This window comes from Delphinus delphis, chromosome 12 (genome assembly GCF_949987515.2).
Source record: "Delphinus delphis chromosome 12, mDelDel1.2, whole genome shotgun sequence".
NCBI lineage: Eukaryota > Metazoa > Chordata > Mammalia > Artiodactyla > Delphinidae > Delphinus > Delphinus delphis.
The window spans coordinates 12,367,801-12,388,290 of record NC_082694.2 but is presented as its reverse complement, the minus strand read 5'-3'; the positions used below and the strand labels follow the sequence as shown (position 1 = coordinate 12,388,290).

The window sequence follows — 20,490 nt, the reverse complement described above, 5'->3', positions numbered from 1 at the left end:
GGAATGCATGTCATTGCCTCCATAGATGGACATGATTAAAGAAACAGTATACAGTCACACACACACTCAGGTTATTACTGTTTCCCCGACGGATGCTGACATCTGTGCTCCTCGCTCGAGTGTCTTCCAAAGGAGTGAAGGCACGAACTTGTGGGAAGCTCTGAGGCATAGACACCAGGCCTTAGCCGCAGGACACCATTGGTGTAAGCCTCACAGAACTTCTCCTTGGTGCTGCGTAATCTTACTTGAATAAGGCCACTTTCTCACCCTTTGTCTAGAAACCAGCTGACTTCACAGCATATGGAGAGGGGCATGTCCCAGCTTAGGGGGTCTCCTGACATCCTACAGGAGGCAGGAAGGAGGGGGGCTCGCATCTCTCAGCCTGGTGGTCAGTGTGCAAACACGCTTGGTGGGAGGCCGGTGAGCCTGCTGGGCTGTAGACAGGCCCGAGCATGGGAGCCAGCATTGGACTGGAAGCCAGAGCCTGTGGGAGCCGAGGCAGGAGTTGTCAGAGGAATGGACTTGTGACAATTCCAAGGGAAGCACATGCCAAAGCCCAGTCTGAGCGACCGGAGTAGGCCAGGCCGGGAGAGGATGTTGGGAACTGGGTGAAACTGAAGGCCGTGGACCAATCTGAGACCAAAGCAGGAAGACTTTGTCGCCTCCTTCATACAGGGTTGGGGGCCTCTCTTCTGGGTTCCCCATCCTCATACTGACCAAATCTTGGGGAAAAATGCCTCACTGTATGAAGATCTCTCCAGTTAAGCAATAGGGGAGGGGACAGGATTTGGTCACCTCTGTACCCCTGTGTCTGCAATTTTTAACCAGCAGTGGAAGGAAGCAGAGGTGAGGTCGGAAAAGCACCCCCTCCACGTGGAGGCCTCCGTCAGCACTTACTGCGCCCGGCAGATACCCACGCTGGTTCCGAAGCTTCCCAGGTGACTTTTCCTGCTTCCAAGGCCAGGTTCCCCCTACTCCAAAATACACTGGTTGCTTCTCATTACAGTCACAAGCTTCCGAAAAGTCTTTTTCGATAAAAGAAGAGCCCCTAAAACCACATCCTTGATTTTGCCTGTGGATAAGGAAGACTTGCCTGTTCTCCATCCTCTTGCTTTGCTCCATCTTATGTTCTTGAGTGAAAGTGAGGCTAGGATGGAAAGTGGGGGCTGCTCAGAGGGCAGGACTTTCAGGCCCCAGACGAGGGGAACCCATCTATCAGGCAGCTGCACCAGAAGCTCCCTCAGGTGGCATCTCGTCCTGCCCCTCGTTCTACAGCTGAGACCCGGAGGCTCAGGGAGGGGTGGCTGGCCCAAGTCCGCACCGCTCCCCATCGCAGCCCAGACCAGCCTGGGCGCCCAGACCACGCTGTTTCTACCCGAGAACCTGGTCCATTACTGCCTTTCTTCCTGGTCCAGTAGACCCTCAGGAAGAGGCCGGTTAAATGTAAGTTACAAGGACGTTGCACCAGGCAGAGTTTATGAACACCTTTAAAAAGCAGACACACCGACTCTTCCTTTCTCTGTGCATCTTTGGAAAAACAAAGGCCTTTGTGTAGTTTCTTGGAATTAGATTAATTGAATTAGCCTGTGTTGCTTTCTTGGTCATTACAACAACTATCTTAATTAAAAATTTTCTCTTTTAGCTGAAAGTATTTCTTCCATGGTACATTAAAACATGAAGTAGGAAATTTAGGAAAAGAATTAATTTCATACTAAGCTCAATAAAAGCAATGAAAATCTGTAAATAAGCACATGTTCTTAATTTCCGCTGCTTTTACTCCAGTACTCAGGTGTGAAGTGTCTCGCCTTGCCTCTGTAGTCAGTGGCGCCATCCTGAGTCTTATGCGCAGGTGCAGGGCCTTGGGACACTGTGGACCGTGTGCTTTCAGAGCCCAGACATGCCAGGTGCTGATCTGTGGAGTCACCTTACTGGGGGACTCATCACAGGGACGGTGGTTGGAAGCTAGTTGGTGCCACTTGTTTTTCTTTCATTTGTGTTTATTTGTGTGCATATCTTTCACTTATCAAGAGTATTTTAATTCTGCTTACTGTGCCATTTCAGAGATTAAGAAGATATTTTGGGCAAATGTGTGTAACTCTGGAGTTGAGGGAAGAATCCTTAGCAAATCCACTGTAATTAGCATCCCTGGCTGCAGTCTCCTGCCCCGTAAGATCTAGATGAGAGGAGCCCCAGCCCTCAGGCGATGAAATCTCTGCGGGTCCCCAGAGGAGGGCGCAGGTGCTGTCTGGTCACCTCCCTCCACACCCCCTCTGTCGCACTGGTTCACCTGTAGGTCATCCCCTGTGCCCTGTGAGGGGCCTGGATGTCAACTCGGCGTCTTCACCACCTCCTCCTCTCTCCTTAGCCTCCACCTGTGTTTCCCGTATGGGACCAGGTAAGAGTGTGCCGTTGGGAGATGCCAGCGAGAGATGCCCAGGCAAGGCCGGGAGGTGGGAGAGGAGGCGAAGCCGTTATAGGCGGACACGAGGGCAGATGGTGCATACCTGGCAGCAGGGCGTTAATACCAGCTCTGCCCGGGGGCCCCGCCCTGGAGTTTCTGGAGGTTTGTTGGGGCTTCTTCATCCTCTGCTCCAAAAACCCCTCCATCTGCTTCCCTTTATCAACACCCTTTCTGCTTGAGTTCCTGAGCAGACGCTGTGATGCTGTGTGGGATGTAATGACCCAGATGTGAACACAGCCCGTCCCGAGTCCCCACCGCTTGTTCTCCCCTGGGCTTTGCTTATGGAGTTTCCAGGCCCTTGGTTGTCTCCCCTGAGCTCCCAGTACTGTTCACTTGCCTTTTCCATTATCAGACACTCAGCTGTTCTCTGAAAGCCCCAACTGTCTCTGCAGTTGTGTAATCCTTGCACCAGCTCCCCCGAATGGCACCAGCCTCAGTGCTGCAGCAGCAGTGGCCCCCAGAGTGGCCTTGGGTTTCCCCTAACATACTGAGGGGACTCTCTGACTAAAGGAAGAATGGGCGACCTTTTAGCTGAGTAACTGGAACGCCTTGGGGTTGGCCCCATTTGTGTCAGGCTTCCTGGGACGGAGTCACAGGTGTGTGGATGGAGACATAGTGTGGCCCATTGCCCAGTCCTGTTGGTTCTGGGTTTGCCCCTCAGCGGCCACCTTGAGGAGAGAACCAACCCTTAGCCCAGCTGCTTCCACCTTGGCCTTCTGGGGCAGCACAGACTGGGTGTCACAGACTGAAAAGTACCGTGGTCGTTTGCTGATGGAGGTTTTGAGGACTCGAGGAAAATGCTAAACCTTCATGGGATAGAGAGCGTTGAACAACTGTATTGCTTCCTGAAAGGAGTCGGCTTTTTACAAGACTTGACTGTGAGGTTCCTGGGAACCTTACCAGAAATTTCTTGGCAAAATTAGACATTTCCAGGGGAAAAAAAAGAGACGAAGAGCTAGATAGTTTCTGTCTGGCAATTGCAGTGATTACCCAGTAATACTGTGTAGCAGCTGCCCAGTAATAAAACTTCCTACCTAAAGGGGGCTATACGTATAGAGAGCTGTAAACCTGAACATCCCTGAGCAAATCAAGCTGCAGTGGACCAGCCCAGGCCCTGGGATGGCCTTTAATGCTGGACAGGTGCCCCCGGGGCCCCCCACCCCGACCCCAAAGACCTTCTTGGTCTCTCTGAAGGGTTTTGAGCCTTAATTTTCCTTCCCCTGGTGTAAAAATCCCAATTCCTACTCTCAGTTGAGCATGTCTGTTGGTGTAGCCCTCGCACCTCTGATGATTTAAGGACAAGCTCTTACAAACCACACAGCTGGGTTTTGCTTTGTGATTCAGTCTGAAGATCTTTTTCTTTTGGTGTTGAGTTCAGATTTACTAATAATAAGGTGTGTCTAGTTTTTATATTTCTGTATTTATACCGCACTTCTTACATTTACTGTGTATCTTTGGTCTGTTTTCTCTGCTCTCAAAATTTGCTGTATTCGTGACTTCGGCAGTTAGGATGGCTCATGTTTTTGTGACTGCATTTAGCGCTAATGCCTTCGTAGGATTCCTCGAATCCCTCTTTTCCTTACCCGACTTCCACGGTTCTCGTTTCCAGCTTTGATAGCACCCTGGCACCTCCCCACCTCTCCCCCAGGCAGCATTCATGAGCCCCTCCCCTGCTCTCTCCCTTCTCTGAGTGTGAAGGTTGGGTTATTTCTGTAATGTCAGAGTGAACGATAGCATACGATTCCCCCCTTCTGTTCCCACTGTGTGTGAGTCTTAGGTCGGCCCACTGATGTTCTCCATGCCTTCCCTCAGTCCTCCGGCTGACAGTTCCCATCTCTCCATTGGGTAAGGCTGCTCTCCAGCAGGTTAGATGCGGACTTCCTTCTCTCTCCTCAGGTGTTTCTCTCCTTCCTGTCTCTGCCTCTTTTCCTCACTACCTTCTAGTTGTTTCTTTGGGCTCTTCTCAGGTTCCTCCTCCTTGGTGGTCCAGGCCTCTTCCTGACTTTCTGTCCCTTCTCCCTTTGCCCATCCTCAGTCTCTGTGGAGGCTCCTGCTCTGGTCTCTTGTCTCCCTTGGGTGCCCCCCTCCATGTTACTGCTAGACCCTTTCAGAGTACTCAGGGGTCAGGGCCTTTGTCAGCTGACACCCACTGGAAGGCTGGGGGGCCATCGTGCCACTGGCTGGTTTCGACACCCCAGGTTCAGGCTGCCATGGTCTGCGGGCCTGAGGAGAGCTGGAGGCCCAGTGCTGTCCCTCTACAGCTGCCTGGAGGCCCTGTGGTGGGGGAGGGAGAGGGGGCAGGAGCTACAAGCAGAGAGAGAAAGTGAGATCAGAGTGGAAGGCAGACCCCCCAGCGAGGAAGCTGTCGGCACCACAGCACAAGGTGCGTGTAGGACAGGGGGTCCGGGAGAATCAGCTGTCACCCTCGTTGCTCTTATGCGTGACCAGATCCAAGAGGGGCCGCGGATATTTTTCTTTCTTTCTTTTCCTTCTTGTAGTAAAAACACTATTTTCTTTCGAATTTTGAGACTCCTGATATATACAGTAGGAATATGTAGTCCTGACATATTCTTGGTCCTCAAATAAAAACCTAGGGGATGGATGAAACTTCATACCCAATTCGGTTTATCTCAGAACACACTTGCCCTGCTTGTCTCTCTCCTTTTCTTTCTCCTGGGGTCAGAATGGGCCCCTGCAATGAGGCAAAGGGCGGAGGGCTCAGCTCACAGGACTGTCCTAGTACAGCCGTCTGCCCAAGCAGGGGGTTCCTTATGCACTTCACAGAAGGTCTCCCTCCACTTCAAGTAAATCCACACATAAAAACGAAATTTCAGCCAAGGAAAACAAATGCTAAAGCATGTGATGCTCGTCAGGTGATCGGTCTGTGCATGTGTCGTTTGTCACGGGCTTCCTCACAGCTCTGCATGTGTTCTTGTTTCCTTTATTATCCAGCGAGCTTATTTGTTCAGAGACTAGAGAGCCCTAGGAGCTCCTTCCGTCCACGTGAGGCTAGACCCTGACACATACTACAGGGACCCAGCTCAGGGCAGCTTGCGTCAAGTGGGAGCAGAGCACACAAAACCTTTGATGACATGTTGGAGTTAATTGTTTTTTTTTCCCAAGAGCCACCATGGTAATGGCTCCTTTTCCAGAAAGGATGACCTCAGTGTTTTTCATGTATTTATATTTAAAAATCAACTCAGATCAAAACCCTGCAGAGGTTTTCATTCACTACTTAGATCAGCATTTCCAAGAGTTTTCCTAAAAAAAAAAAAAGAAGAAAAAAAAGAAATTGATATGCAAATTGGGACCTTGTATAGCATGGTAAATGATTCCATAGTTGAATCCATTTGGAGAGTTTTTGTATAAACACAGTAATTACTTTCTGTACCATGGGAGTTCGCAGGGCCCTTACTAGGCTAACAGTGCGTTAAGGGATGCAGTGGCACTTCCAAGTGACCACCAGCCCTGGAGGTGACTGCAGGGCACGGGGTGGGGTTGTCCCCACCAGGAGGCCCAGTACTCACCTGGACCACCTGCAGCCCCTGCTCCACTCCTTGGGAACCTAGGGGACGCCCTGGCGCACCCGACTCCAGACCCAGTGATGTGGGTTCTGGGCCTGGATCTGAAAGGGAAGCACAGCAGGGTGAGCTCCTGGAGGAGGGGCCCAGCCCCTCCACCTCTGGGGGTGCGCTCCCCGGCCCTCATCCCCGACAGACCTCCTCACACAAATCTGGGGTGACCCAGGCTCGGTGCTCCATCGCATGGAAGAATTCCACCTTCAGCTTGAGGAACTCCTTGTAGAGGTCTGGCCAGTGCTCCCTGCCCAGCAGGAACTGGAAGATGCTCCGCTTGGATGTGGGGTTGTCCTCCTCCATGTCGGAGGCGATGTAGCTGCCATCAGAAAAGAGGGCTAGCTGGTCCCGGCCCCCACAAGGACTCAGGCGAGACAGTGGAGAGAGGCTGCTGAGGTCACCCTGGAGGAGCACCCGGGTCCACAGAGGGCAGGACCGTCCTCAGCACCAAGGCTGCTGGGCCCATGGTGTGCCCAGCCCAGGTCAAGATTCTGGCTGTCACCATTTCCCTGGGACTTTCTACCTCGGGTCCCTCAGTCTCTGGGCAGCAAATGGTATTTCCTGGCTACGTTCGTTATCCCAGGACCTTCCTCCTTGCCTTCCCCTGCTCTGACCATGTGACCCCTTGAGGGCCTTGAACCACCACTGGGGGCCCTCAGGCATTGCTCACAGGGCCAGGAAGAAGTGGATCCTGTTGTAGAGGTGACCAGGCAGCCCGACACGGCCGAAGTACTCCACCACCATGGAGAGCAGGTACTGCGTGGAGACAGAGGGCGGGGGAGGGGCGGCCAGGGGTCGATGGCAGGGCCAGTGTCCTGAGCGGGCCATGCGCCCCACCCCCATCCAGAGGCCAGGTGGGAAAACCACCCAGGGTGGGCCTTGCTAAGGGACTCATGGCCCTTTGACATGTGGAGATGAGCTGATGGGAGGCCAGGGAGGAGATGCCCAAGGGCCGGGGCACCGACAGTGTGTCCTTCCTTCCTTTCTGGCGCCAAGGGTGGGTCTCTCCAGGGCCTCTGCTCAGGCAGACACCTTGTCCTCCGTCCCCACCCCCAGGGGGTGGTGACACTGCAGACCCCTTGGTACCTCATAGTTTTAGTGCTGTGGGTACCTTGTCGGACACTTTCAGGAAAATATCAGCTTCCAGGAAGCTCTGGATAACAGGGTCCTCTGTAAAGGAAGGGAGACGTGATGCGGGCCTCGGAGCAGCCCTTCCAGGAGCAGCGAGCCTGGGGCTGTGGGACATTTCACAGGGAGGAGGAGAACTGGAAACTTCTCCCAGTTCCTCTGTTTCAGGAAGTAGAGGCAGCTCTCTTTCCCCAGGAAGGCTCAGAGCCTTAGCAGTGACAAAGCTCTTCCTTCCATGGACCCAGGGAGAGCGAGTCTCAACTGTGGGGCAGGAATTTTGCTATTGTTATTTAATCTTCAACACATGGGTGGGTATGTGTGTTTCATAAAGAGATATGACCTGGTTCTCAAAGTTTAACATAACTTTCCTCGAGCCAAAGCTTGGGTGTGGCCTTGGGCCTCTGGGCACTACATCCCTGTCACTTCATCATACTGTGACTGGGCAACGCTTTCCTGCCCCACCTGATAACTGAGCATCCTATGTGAGCAGTGGAGAGTTCATACCCTCCTGGGCGGGGGTGGGGGGCACTGGGCATTCTACCGTCCTTCTCCTGGACCCCCTTCACTTCCTGCTGATAATGACCTGGCCTCCCCTGGCCCCAGCAGGCTCATCTGGGAGTAGAGTTGTCCTTGGAGGTGCCATTTTCCAGCGATGGCCTGAGAACGCCAGGTCCTCCTTGTCTTTCACACCTTGCCTCGGACAATGGCATTTACCCAGACCGGAGGATGGAGGGGTCATGGATCATTTCGCCCTCCCTGAGCCTTGTCCAGGCGGCCTGGCTCCCGGAAGGGCATTGCTTTCTGTGATGATGAAAATATTCTGTAGCTTGCTGTCCAGTACGGTAGCCATTAGCCATGTGTGGCTACTGAGCTTATGAAATGTGGCTGGTGAGAACCAGGAACTGAATTTCAGAAGTTTATTTTAACTCACGTAGAGTTAAATTTGAATAACTGCATGTGGCTAGTGGGTGCTGCATTGGACAGTGTCAGCTCCGTGTCATCCCCCAACCTGCCACACTCGGTCCTGCCTCTGGTCCTGGCATCACCTTCTCTGCAGACCTTCCCTGAGTATCTGTCACAAAGCTCTCCGACTCTTGCTCACAGCCCATCTCTAGGTGTCATTGCCTTTTCCTTCTCTGTGTTTGTCACTGGCTGAGAGCAACTTACTTCTGTCATTTTTTTTGGTCTCCTCCCACTCTGAGCATAATGGCAGCGAGATCTAGTTTGTCCTTTCATCACTGATCTCTAAAATCTTAACTGGAGGGAATAAATATGGGCAGGGGATTCCTCCCTTGATTTGTCCTAAAATGTCTTGATAATTGAACAGTCAACCGTGAGTCCTTTTTTCCCTTCTCCCTCCAAGAACTTGTCTCAGATGAAAACCCATCAGCACCGCAGCAGAACTGTGGAAACAGAGTGATCTGCTTCTGTGCCACCTGGACACCTCACAGCTCTGAGCCCCAGGGGGAGCTTTGGCTATGACCCCGCAGCCTCTGGAATCCTCGGTGTAAAGGGGACCTGACACTCCACTGGCTCAGAGCACAGACCCAGAAGCCGGTAGAAGGCCTCTTGGTCTTCTGGACGATAACTGGATCTTCTCTTGCTCATCCTGAGTTTCGTCCCCTCAACATGATTGACAGTCCACATGCTCCTCCTCTGACTGCTCTTCTTCCAGGACGTCAGCTCGGAGACCACTTCCGAGAGGGTGGGGTTGGAGGCCAGGGGGCTGCTCTCCTGGGTGGCTGCAGGAACAAGGCTCTGTGTGAGCACAGACCTGACCCACCTGGGAGGTCCTGGGTCTTCCCTTGCAGCTCACCCTGAAGGTTGAACCCTGCCTCCTGAGGACAAGACAACAAGTGGTTACTCAGCAGTAACTGATGTTCTGTTCAGGGGCGAGGAAGCTGAGGACACCACACCTCCCTTGACATACATCAGTCTCTTCCTCTTCTGGCCTCGCATCCTCCTGGTTCTCTGCTCAGAGACAGCCTCTGGGGGGGGGCAGAACTGGAGGCCAGAGGGCTCCCACCCTGAGCAGCTGCCAGGAGAGAGGAAGGACCCTGTGTGATCGGGGGAGGGACCCACCTGGGAAACACTGTGCTCTTCCCTTCTCACTCACCTTGAATATGTTGCATGTGACATCTGAAGTGATAAGAATGACCATCACCCCCTTTGCACTTTGTCTATAAAGGAGGGTAGGAACTGAATTAATATTTACCTTCTTTTGCCAGCGGAAAACTGCTCTCCTGTGCCTCTTTCCATGGATCTTTCTGTGTGGGGGGCACCTCTATGGAGACATGTGAAACTCTCTGGTCATCGATGTCTTTAATAACTACAAAGGTGAACAAGATAGTGACCTCCTGTCTCACCCTGGACACCCTTTCCCCTGCCCTGCAGACCCACACCCATGAGAGTCCAGGGAAGAAGAAGTGTTGCTGGAGCCATGATGATCTATCACCTTCATTCATTCAGAGAGCGGGGATAAGTGAATGACCACACACACCTGGTTTCCCTTCCACGCGCTGCTTTTCCTCTGCCTTTCTTGCTGGGTCCTGTGGGCTTGCAGCCGTCTCTGAGGCAGCCGATGTGGAGCTCAGAGGCATAGTCTATCTTTTCTGGGTACAAAAAAATGGAAAGAAACCAACTTGATTCTGACCAGGCCATTTCTTTCCGCTTAACCTGCTTCTTCTGAGACCTAATAATAATTAAAATGGCAATGACATTAGCTAACAGTAATTGCTTAGTAAACTTCAGATATTGATTAGTGCATTGGGATTACCTCATTCAATCCTTACAAGGAGGTGTGAGGTAAGGTGTATAATTTGCCTGTTTACAGATGAGGAAGTGCTGACCTAATTTGTCTAGGATTTGCTCCTTGACCGTGGCTAGAGCTCTTTGGACTTGGGATTAGAACTCGTGTCTGAGCGGTGCTCAGGGGAAGAAGGCTGGTGGCAGCCACAGTTGAGCCTCAGTCACATTTCCATTAGGGTTGAGCTGGGCCTCCTTACACGCTTATGTCATCAGCTCTGCCTAAATATCTCTGTGAACCACTATAAAGTTACAGCAATCCAACCTGGCAAAAATCTGACCAGAGTAGCCCAGGCCTGTCCGAAATGGCCCTGGAAGCTGACTGAGGCAGTTCCACCTCAAGAAGGCCAGTGCCACCTGCCGCCTCTGAGGACAGTGTTCCTCCTGGGTGACAAAGTGTCCACACGCTCCCGGGGCTCTCAAGGTCGAGTTCTCTGTAGAGTCGCTTTACTGTCTCTCCTCCTTCCCCCATATTCATTTTGTGCTCCTTTTGCCCACATCCCCTCCTGTTCTCTTTTCTCCCCAAACTTGAGACCTATTTGTATTCCTACTGCATCCCAGTCACTCATCTGGAGGTTCACAGGTGATGCCTTCCACATCCCCTGCGACAGCTTGGAGGAACATAGTTCAGGATCCAAGACTCACCTTAGTACAGAAAAGAGTGACGCCCACCCCAAGTAAGCACCTGGAGGCTCCCTCAAGATCTAGGCCCTCACTGTTACCCAGAACGCAGGCTCACAACGGCGTGAGAAGAGCACTGACTGTAGCCAAGTGTTCGGGATCAAATGGCTTCCGAGATTCTGGCCCTTACTATGAGTCACTGATGACATCACACCATTCCACCAGAACCTGCTCTTTGGTTTATAAAAGCCTCTCAAGGAAAAGACTGTGGGCCTCAAGGAGGAAGGAGTTAGTGTCCCAGCCTGAACACTGGGATCACTTCCTCTTACCCCAGTATTACCTCTGAATCTCATCTTGTGTTTCATCTAACCAATTAATGATTCCAAATGAAAGTGATTCATCCACATATCAAAAAATCGAGAAAATTAAAAGTTAATATTCATAGGAAAGTTATTAATGTTTATTTATTTGATATTTATTTATTAAACATCTTTATTGGAGTATAATTGCTTTACAATGCTGTGTTAGTTTCTGCTTTATAACAAAGTGAATCAGCTATACATATACATATATCCCCATATCTCCTTCCTCTTGCGTCTCCTTCCCAATGTAGTTTATTTTTACTCCCTTCTGATTTGTGTTTAACTATGATTATATTGAGATTTAAAAAATTAACTTTTTCGTTTTGAGATAATTGTAGATTTATAAATGCAGTTGTAAGTAATGACACATCCTGTATACCTTTCCCCAAATTTCCTTCAGTGGTACAAAGTTGAATATCTGTAGCACAGTATCACAATAGGAAATTGGCATTGGTACAACCCATTGACCTTATTCAGATTTCCCCAGTTTTATATGCAATCACTTATGTGTGTATTTAGTTCTATGCAATTTTATCACATGTGTACACTCATGTACACCACCACCAAGGTACAGAACAGTTCTGTTATAAGGATCCTTCATGCTACTTTTTTATAGTATCTCCATCCACAACCCCTGGCAACCACTATTCTCTTCTTCATCTATATAATTTTGTTATTTCAAAAATACATAAACGGAAACAGATAGTGTATAATCTTCTGATCTGGCTTTTATTTTTAATTTGCATAATTCCCTTGAGAACTGTTTAATTTGTTGCATAAATCAATAGTTTATCCCTTTTTATTGCTTAGTAGGAATCCATGGTTCTATGGTCAAGTGCATATTTAGTTTTGTAAGAATCTGCCATACTCTTCTAGAGTGGCCCTATCATTTTACATCCCCACCAGGAATGTATCAGTGATCCACTTTCCCCACATCACTGTCAGCATTTGGGTTATCACTTTTTATTTTAACCACATCTCGTTGTGGTTTTAATTGGCACTTCCCTAATGATGTTCCATAATGATATTGATTCCATGTGTTTATTTGCCATCTGTATATCCTCTTTGGTGAAATCTCTGTTCATGTTTTTTTCTAATTGAACTACTTCTTTGCTGTTGAGTTTTGAGAGCTTTTTATGTATATCCCAGATACAAGTCCTTTGTAAGATACATGGTTTGCAAATATTTTCTCCCAGTCTATAGCGTATTTTTTAACATCCTCTTTTTTTTAACCATTTTTTTTCTTCTGGTTTTATTGAAATGTAATTGAGGTACAACACTGTATAAGTTTAAGGTGTACAGTATAACTACTTGACATATGTGTATATTGCAAAATGGTCACCACAGTAAGTTTAGTTAACATTTATTACCTCATATAGTTACAGAAAAATTTTTTCCCTGTAATAAGAACTTTTAGGATTTACTTTCTTAGCACCTCTCAAGTACACCATACAGCAGTGTTAATTATATAGTCACCATGCTGTACGTCACATCCTCAGGACTTATTTCTTTTATAATTGGAAGTTTACACCTTTCGACCACCTGCAACCATTTCACCCGCCCCCCCGCCCCCCAGTCCCTGCCTCTGGTAACCATCCGTCTGTTCTTTGTTTCTATCAGTTTTTTTAAAACTTTATTGAAATATAGTTGATTTACAATGTTGTGTTAACTTCTGTACAGCAAAGTGATTCCATTATACATACATATATATATACATACATATTCTTTTTCATATTCTTTTCCATTATGGTATATCATAGGACATTGAATATAGTTCCCTGTACTATACAGTAGGACCTTGTTGTTTATCCATCCTATATATAGTAGTTTGCATCTGCTAATCTCAACCTCCCAATCCATCCGTTCCCTACCCCGCTTCCCCCTTGGCAACCACAAGTCTGTTCTCTACGTCTGTGAGTCTGTTTCTGTTTCGTAGATAAGTTCATTTGTGTCATATTTTAGATTCCACATATAAGTGATATCATATGGTATTTGTCTCTTTCTGACATACTTTGCTTAGTATGATAATCTCTAGGTCCATCCATGTTGCTGTAGACGGCATTATTTCATTCTTTTTTGTGGCTGAGTAATATTCCATTGTATATGTGTACCACATCCATTCAACTGTTGATGGACATTTAGGTTGCTTCCATGTCTTAGCTATTGTGAATAGTGCTGCTGTGAACATAGGGGTGCATGTATCTTTTTGAATTACAGTGTTATTCGGATATACGCCCAGGAGTGGGATAGTGGGATTGCTGAATCATATGGTAACTCTATTTTCAGTTTTTTGAGGAAACTCCATACTGTTTTCCATAGTGGCTGCATCAGTTTACATTCCCACCATCAGTGCAGGAGGGTTCCCTTTTCTCCACATCCTCTCCAGCATTTGTTATTTGTAGACTTTGTTTGTTTGTTTTTGTTTTTTGGGCTGTGCCGCATGGCACCTGGGATCTTAGTTCCCTGATCAGGGATCAAACCTGATCAGTGCCCTCTGCAGTGGAAGCACTGAGTCCTAACCACTGGACCACCAGGGAATTCCTATTTGTAGACCTTTTAATGATGGCCATTCTGACTGGTGTGAGGTGATACCTCATTGTAGTTTTGATTTGCATTTCTCTGATAATTAGCAATGTTGAACACCTTTTCGTGTGCCTATTGGCCATCTGTATATCTTCTTTGGAGAAAATTCTATTTAGGTCTTCAGCCCATTTTTTGATTGGGTTGTTTTAAACTGCTTTATTGATGTATGTTACATAATATTCACTCATTTTAAACATACAATTCAATGAATTTTAGTGTATTTACACAGAGTTCAACAATCTTCACCACAATCTAATTTTGGAACATGTCCATCCCCCAAAAAGATCCCTCCCTCCTTGCAGTCACTCCCCATTCTCACCTCCAGCTCTAGGCAACCACTACTGCATGTCTGTTCTTTTTTTTTTTTTTTTTTTACTGGGGATTGGTAGAGAAATCAGTTTGAAAAAAATATTTCATTGCTAAAAGCCGTTTGAAATTTACTCATTTTAAGCTCTTTATTGACAAATGAGAAAACAGTGGCCCTGAAAGCACCAGGGTCTAGCCCAAGACCATACATAAGCACTACATGGCAGAGGCCAGATCCCTTGAAGAGCATTCTTCCCACTGGGAACCTGGGTGCCCAGCTTCGGGGTGGAGTGACCGCAGGTTCTGCTGTGGTTCCCTCTGATTGGTGCCGCATGAGAAGTGCCCTGTGGGTTCCAGAGCTGAGGGAGACGGGGGCGGCATCTTCTCCCTCCGAGACACTATTCCTGACTCTGGTTGGGTCTGTGGTCTCCACCCCTAATTCCAGCTCATTGAGGGGTTATCCTTGAAGCCAGGGCTGCCCTTCAGCTTGGTGGCTAGATTCCTGCTTCCTCCATTCTTCAGATTTCACACCAGATAAGTTTCCTCCTAATGAGATGTGACTCTTGGAGGGCAATTTTTTTTTTCTTCTTCTTTTTTTTTTTTTGCAGGGAGCGGGGAGTGTGGTGAAGGGAAAGGGAACAGGAGCTTCTTTATGGAGTCTCTGTATTCTGGAAATTTTTATGTTCTAGAAATCTCCAGCATACATGGGGTGGGGGGAGGCAAGTTTGGCATTGTCACTAGCGTCGACTCCACCACAGATGTCTTCTGGAACCAGTCAGCAGCACCACGGTGAAGGCAGCCCAGAGCTGGAGGCCTAGAGGGTGCCAGAGGGCATCAGTCATGGGGAGTGGCTGTCACGCACCCCAGTTCCACATGTGGGCTTAGGCAGGGGACTCTTAACTCGCGGGAGTCTGGGTCTTACGATGTTTCAAAAGAAGCCAGAAATTAGATTTTTTTAATGTGAAATCTTCCAAATTTTAAGCAATGGCAACAAATTAAAAAAATTTGAATGCCATGTGGAGGGCACACAAGGACGCATCAGCTTCTGAGCCTGGCCAGGGGCTCTGCTCTTCAGGATTTAGCTCTGAGAACCGCTAGCAGGGGATCCCAGGGTGGGTGGGGGGATAGGGGGCTTGACAGAGAGTATTCTCTCTCTTCTTTCATTTCCTCAGGCCATGTCTATGCAGGACTAAATCGAAGGGGTCACGCTTTTCGTTTATTATTAATTTATTTTTGGCTACGCTGGGTCTTCGTTGCTGCGCGCGGGCTTTTCTCTGGTTGCGGCAAGCGGGGGCTGCTCTTCGTTGCGGTGCGTGGGCTTCTTATTCCGGTGCCTTCTCTTGTTGCAGAGCACGGGCTCTAGAGCGCAGGCTCAGTAGTTGTGGCTCAGTTGCTCCACGGCATGTGGGATCTTCCTGGACCAGGGCTCGAACCTGTGTCCCCTGCACTGGCAGGCGGACTCTTAACCACTGAGCCACCAGGGAAGTCCCTATGCTTTTCCTTTAAAACATTCCCTCTTTCAACTTGCCTATGACTTGGGTGTTAAGTAGGGTGCTGATGGCCGTGGAGCTTCCTGGGATCATTCTGGAGGCAAGGGGAGGAGAGGTGTGTCCTCCCTGCCTCCCTTCCTGGTGGTGTCAGCTCTCCGAACTTGAGGGGGGAGGGGGAGGAGGCTATCTTGGTCTTCCAGTTAAGTGTTCACCTCTGTTTCCACCCCTCCTGTGATGAGAAGCTCTGCAAAGCTCGTTTCTTTTCCCGTGTGGTGGTAATGGCGGTGATGCTTGTGGTACCAGCCTCTGTATTCTCGTCTTTATGAGACTGCTAGCAGCGAAGTGCAGCTGGGCTCTGTCTCTGGCTGCTGATGCTGGGAAGATGTCTGTGGGTTTCCTCCACTCCCTCTTCCTTGATAGGGTGTGAGCTGTGAACCCACCTGGCTTTCTCTGTGGGTGTTGGTGTTGGTGGTAGGATGTTGGCTGTTCTTTCCACTGCGGGTTTGCCACTGTGCGTCCAGGAGGGGGTCAGGAGGATGATTCTTGCATGGCCTTTTGAAGAACACAGTAGAGACTTTACAGTTTTTTTGTGGAACGGACGCCAACATTCATGTTTGATAGAGGTCGCTGCTGTAGCTGCACGTTGAGAAGGCAACCAACTTTGCTGAGACGCACTATTAGGGATTATGAGGGCATCCCCCCCATGCTCTCGGCTGACCAGGTCATATTCGATTACTGAAATTAGAGGAGGCCTTTGTTAGGGTTACACCGTCAGCAGCAGAGGAAAAACCATGAACTCAGATAGGTACAGCAGAGGATGAATGGAAACATATCCCGTGGGACTTGCTGTTTTCCCCAGTGTGGGTCTGGTGCCGCCCCCACACTGAGAGGCAGGTGTCCTAGATTCAATCTGAGTCACTCTGGACGAGTTAGGTATGCCTGTGATTCTGAGGGCACAGTAATATAATAACCATGGACATACCTTTGTGAACTACACAGCAACCATGCATGTACATGTACCATTCTCCCAGTAGGGACTAATGACTTAATGACTTTGAACAAAGATGTAGAACAAGTATAGAAGCCGCAGTTTAGACTAGGAGGGTAATTGCTGGTCCTCAGCCTTAGAGCTGAGTAACCACAGCTCACTCTGGAATGCGCCCGGGGACCCAGTACAATACTGTAAATTCCTCTCTTGCAGCGGGTGGATGGTGTAACCCGGATGCTTTGACAAGATTTGGAGACTGTTTTAAATTGTGAAAGGAGATATGTTGGATCCACCGGATGGTACTGAAGTCAAGGAGGAGAACTCCACAGACGATGATCCCAAACCCCGCAGCTGGCAGTCTCCTCGCTGTGCCGGGCACTCCCTGAGCACTGCCCTCAGATGACCAGAGCTTACGGAAGCGCTTGCAGCGTTGACCTGGATTGTGAAAGGTTTGGGGGAAACCTCTGTTTCTTCTCAAGAATCTTGAATCACCCCTCCTCTCTCCCGTCCCCACTCTCCTGGTGCATCTGGGACTAACGGCTGTTAATGTATGACCCCCAGAGTGTGGGTGGAAGCCAAGTGGAGCAATCCTTTTTGGCCTGTGCATCTCTTGTCTCGCTTCTTCACTTAGCTGGGGTCTAGCTGGAGTTCTTGATGAGGCAAATCTGCTCTGAGCCTTTTTCTCAAAGAGCCCCTTTTGTACACTGGGTGCTCACCTTCTTCCATTGTGGGGAGAGGAGTAGCTTAGTTACTATCTTCTCAGCTGGGCAGCTAGAGGAAATACTCACAGAGTTCCCAAGTAGAGGTGTCATGGATTTGGCTTTGAGAAAGAGCTTGGAATTGTTCTGCGTATTTTGGGAACATTTAGATAACATTTCCTATTACATCTTCTGAGAAGTTTTCTTTGCTCTGAAGTTTACTTTATTTGATATGAATGTAGCCACTCTGTTTTCTTTTGACTCATGTTTACATAGCATATCTTTTTCCATTCTTTTATGTTCAACCTACCTCTATTGTTATATTTGTAAGTTCTCTCTCTTTTTTTTTTTTTTTGCGGTACGCGGGCCTCTCACTGTTGTGGCCTCTCCCATTGCGGAGCACAGGCTCCGGACGCACAGACTCAGCGGCCATGGCTCACGGGCCCAGCCACTCCGCGGCATGTGGGATCTTCCCGGACCGGGGCACGAACCCATGTTCCCTTCATCGTCAGGCGGACTCTCAACCACTGCGCCACCAGGGAAGCCACTATTGTTATATTTGAAGTGAATTTCACATAGACGGTATATGGTTGGGTCAAGTTTTCCAATGCACTCTGCCAATCTCTGCCTTTTAATAGGTGTATTTATTTATTCATTTATTGGCCACACTGTGTGGCATGCAGGATCTTAGTTCCCTGACCGGGGATCGAACCCGTGCCCCCTGCAGTGGAAGCACAGAGCCTTAACCACTGGACCGCCAGGGAAGTCCCTAGGAGGTGTATTTAGACTATTTACATTTAATGTCAGTATTTATATGTTAGGGCTAAGTCTGCCATTTTTTGTTTCCTTTTAGTTCTCTCCTTGTCTCTCTGTTTCCTTTTTCCTGCCTTCCTGTGAGTTGCTTGAATATATTTTATAATTTCATTTTGGCTTTATAGTGTTTTTAAGTGTATTTCTTTGTGTCAGTTATTTAGTGGTTGCTCATTTGAGAGTCCAGGATCTCTATGGGGCTTCCACTGGCACTGTACATGGTGGGGGCATGCCCCACTGTTGCCAGGCATGGATGAAAATTCTGGGCTGTCACTCAGCCCTGACTGCCACCATCCTGGCTGTGGAGGGAAGGGCAGAGCATCTTGTTCCAACCAGAAGAGGGTGGAAGTTTAGGTTCTTCACTCAGCCTTCAGTAACAAGTGCGGGTCCCCTTTTTTTCATGGTGTTTGTCTGGAGTATGGTGGTTACTGTCCAAAAGTTTTCTGTCTTGCTAGGTTGCTGTTTTCCTGATCCTTTGGCCAAAAAGAGCAGGCTTTTCTTGTGGGATTTTTTTTTTTTTTTTTTGCGGTACGCTGGCCTCTCACTGTTGTGGCCTCTTCCGTTGCGGAGCACAGGCTCCGGACGCGCAGGCTCAGCGGCCATGGCTCACGGGCCCAGCTGCTCCGCGGCATGTGGGATCTTCCGGTACCAGGGCATAAACCCGTGTCCCCTGCATTGGCAGGCGGACTCTCAGCCACTGCGCCACCAGGGAAGCCCTTGGGGGCTTTTTTGTCTGCACCCATTGAAGCCTCTAGTTTGCTGGCTTCTTCAGCCCAGTCTGAGATATAAGAAGCCATGAAGAAACCTGAAAAACTTACTGCCATGTTGTTCCTCAGGTCCTGGGGTCCTTACCCAATCTGCTTTTTTCTCTCCACCCTTGAGTCTTCTCATGTTTCATATATAATATCCAGGTGTTATCACTGTTCTTAGCAGGAAGAATAGGGAAAAGTTCATCTACGCCATCTTGTTTGTAACCAGAGGTCCAGGACAGTAACATTTTTGTTGCGGTTACATTTTGAGTTTCTAGCCTTTATTGTTATTATTAACAAACTCTGTTCAACACAGGAAGTGGTTTCCCTGAAAGCTGCGTTCATAAATGCAAATTATCAGCAAATTAGGAAGAAAAATGCAAACTGAGAGTGCTTCACGTACACTTCTTTTCCTTTTCATTCGATCATGTTTATACCTAACAATTTTGAAAACGAAGAGGTGACATTAAGCACATTCTTCTATCAATCCATGAAATCAGAAGAGACTATAAGATGCCTTTAAAGAAAAGTGAAGCATAGAACACTTCTCAGTAATAAAAGAAAATTATTCTGTAATAACTCACAGAATATGAGAGAAAAAAGTCAATCTCAAAGGTTATATATTGTATGATCCCATTTATATAGCATTATTGAAATTATAGAGATGGAGAAAATAGTAGTGGGCAGAGCTTAGGGCTGAGGGTAGGAAGTGAGGGTAGGAAGTGAGGGTAGGAAGTGAAGTGGCTATTAAAGAGACAACATGAGGAATCCTTGTGATGGGACTGTTGTGGATGTTGGCTCTGCTGGTGGTCACACAAATCCACACATGTGATAAAATTGCACAGTACCACACACACGCACAAACAACTGAGTGAATGTAAAAGAAGGGAAGTATAAATAAGGTGGATGGATCGTAATAATGGCAATCTTGTGGTTGAGGCCAGACGCACCAGAGACCTCAGAACTCCTCTCCTGCTGGGGATATCGTGCTGTAGTTACGCAAGTTGGTACCATGGGAACCTGGGTAAAGGACCTACGGGCTCTCTGTATTATTTCTTACAACTCTATGTGAATCTACAATAGTTTCAAAATTGTAAAAGTTTTAAAAAAAGAAAGCAAAGAATTGTGCTGTTTTGTACTTTCTTCCTCTGCAGACTTCCCTTCCCTTCCCTGACGCAAGCAAAGAGGAGATGGCCAGCCTAATTTGGTTTCTGCTTAATGGTCTCGTGTGCAGAGAGACCCATTTTTCTCAGTAGTGTAAGGGCTGGTTGTGTTTTGCGATGAGCTGTTTGGGTTTTGATGGGGTGAGGTGGAGTTGGGACTGGGAGATTGACTTCTGCAGGCACAGTTGTTCTCCCCTCTCTGTCCTCAACACCCTCCTGAATAGCTCGGATTATTTCCTCTGTGCAGTCCTGAGGCTACATCCCCTGAGACCGGCTCTGCACAAAGATGCTCAAGGCCACACACTCCCCAGAGACCTCAGTGCCGCCTCTCCTGCTGGTGGAGAGCAGAAGACATGTGAGTCTTCCATGGAGGCCAGCGTTGCAGGCAGATGTGGCCTCTAGGTCTCTCTTGTGATGCTAAGGGCGAGAGAAGTGCCCCTGAGCTAGAAAATGTTTGTGACTGTTAGGAAGAGATCCAAGATAGATCCCAGATTTGTGAGACACTGTGCTGTTCCAAGCACTCTCCCATCTGACTTTAATAGAAAATGATTATATTTGTAGAAAATGAGAGGCAAAGAAATGAATGAGCTTATGGGAGCTTTGCCATGAGATGCAAAATATCTGCATGGAAAGCAGAGTAGACATGATTGCTGGGGGACATGCACGGAATTCCTCAGTGTTCACTGAGTATCAAACTGAAATGTCAATAAGGGCCAGAAGAAAACTTAAATATATGAAGTAAGTGGATAAG

At 48.4% G+C, this 20,490-nt stretch overlaps 1 protein-coding gene across 1 annotated transcript; it reads right to left on the bottom strand.

The window, feature by feature from the left end:
- Positions 1 to 4,558: 4,558 nt before the first annotated feature.
- Positions 4,559 to 9,156, bottom strand: LOC132434774 (putative speedy protein-like protein 3). Its single transcript, XM_060026354.2, has 5 exons — positions 8,712 to 9,156; positions 7,148 to 7,206; positions 6,707 to 6,792; positions 6,181 to 6,355; positions 4,559 to 4,765 (listed from the first exon to the last, which is right to left on the bottom strand). The coding sequence occupies exons 1-5, from the start codon at positions 8,809 to 8,811 to the stop codon at positions 4,559 to 4,561; spliced, it is 627 nt and encodes a 208-aa protein (XP_059882337.2). The 5' UTR covers positions 8,812 to 9,156.
- Between the last annotated feature and the right edge of the window lie 11,334 nt (positions 9,157 to 20,490).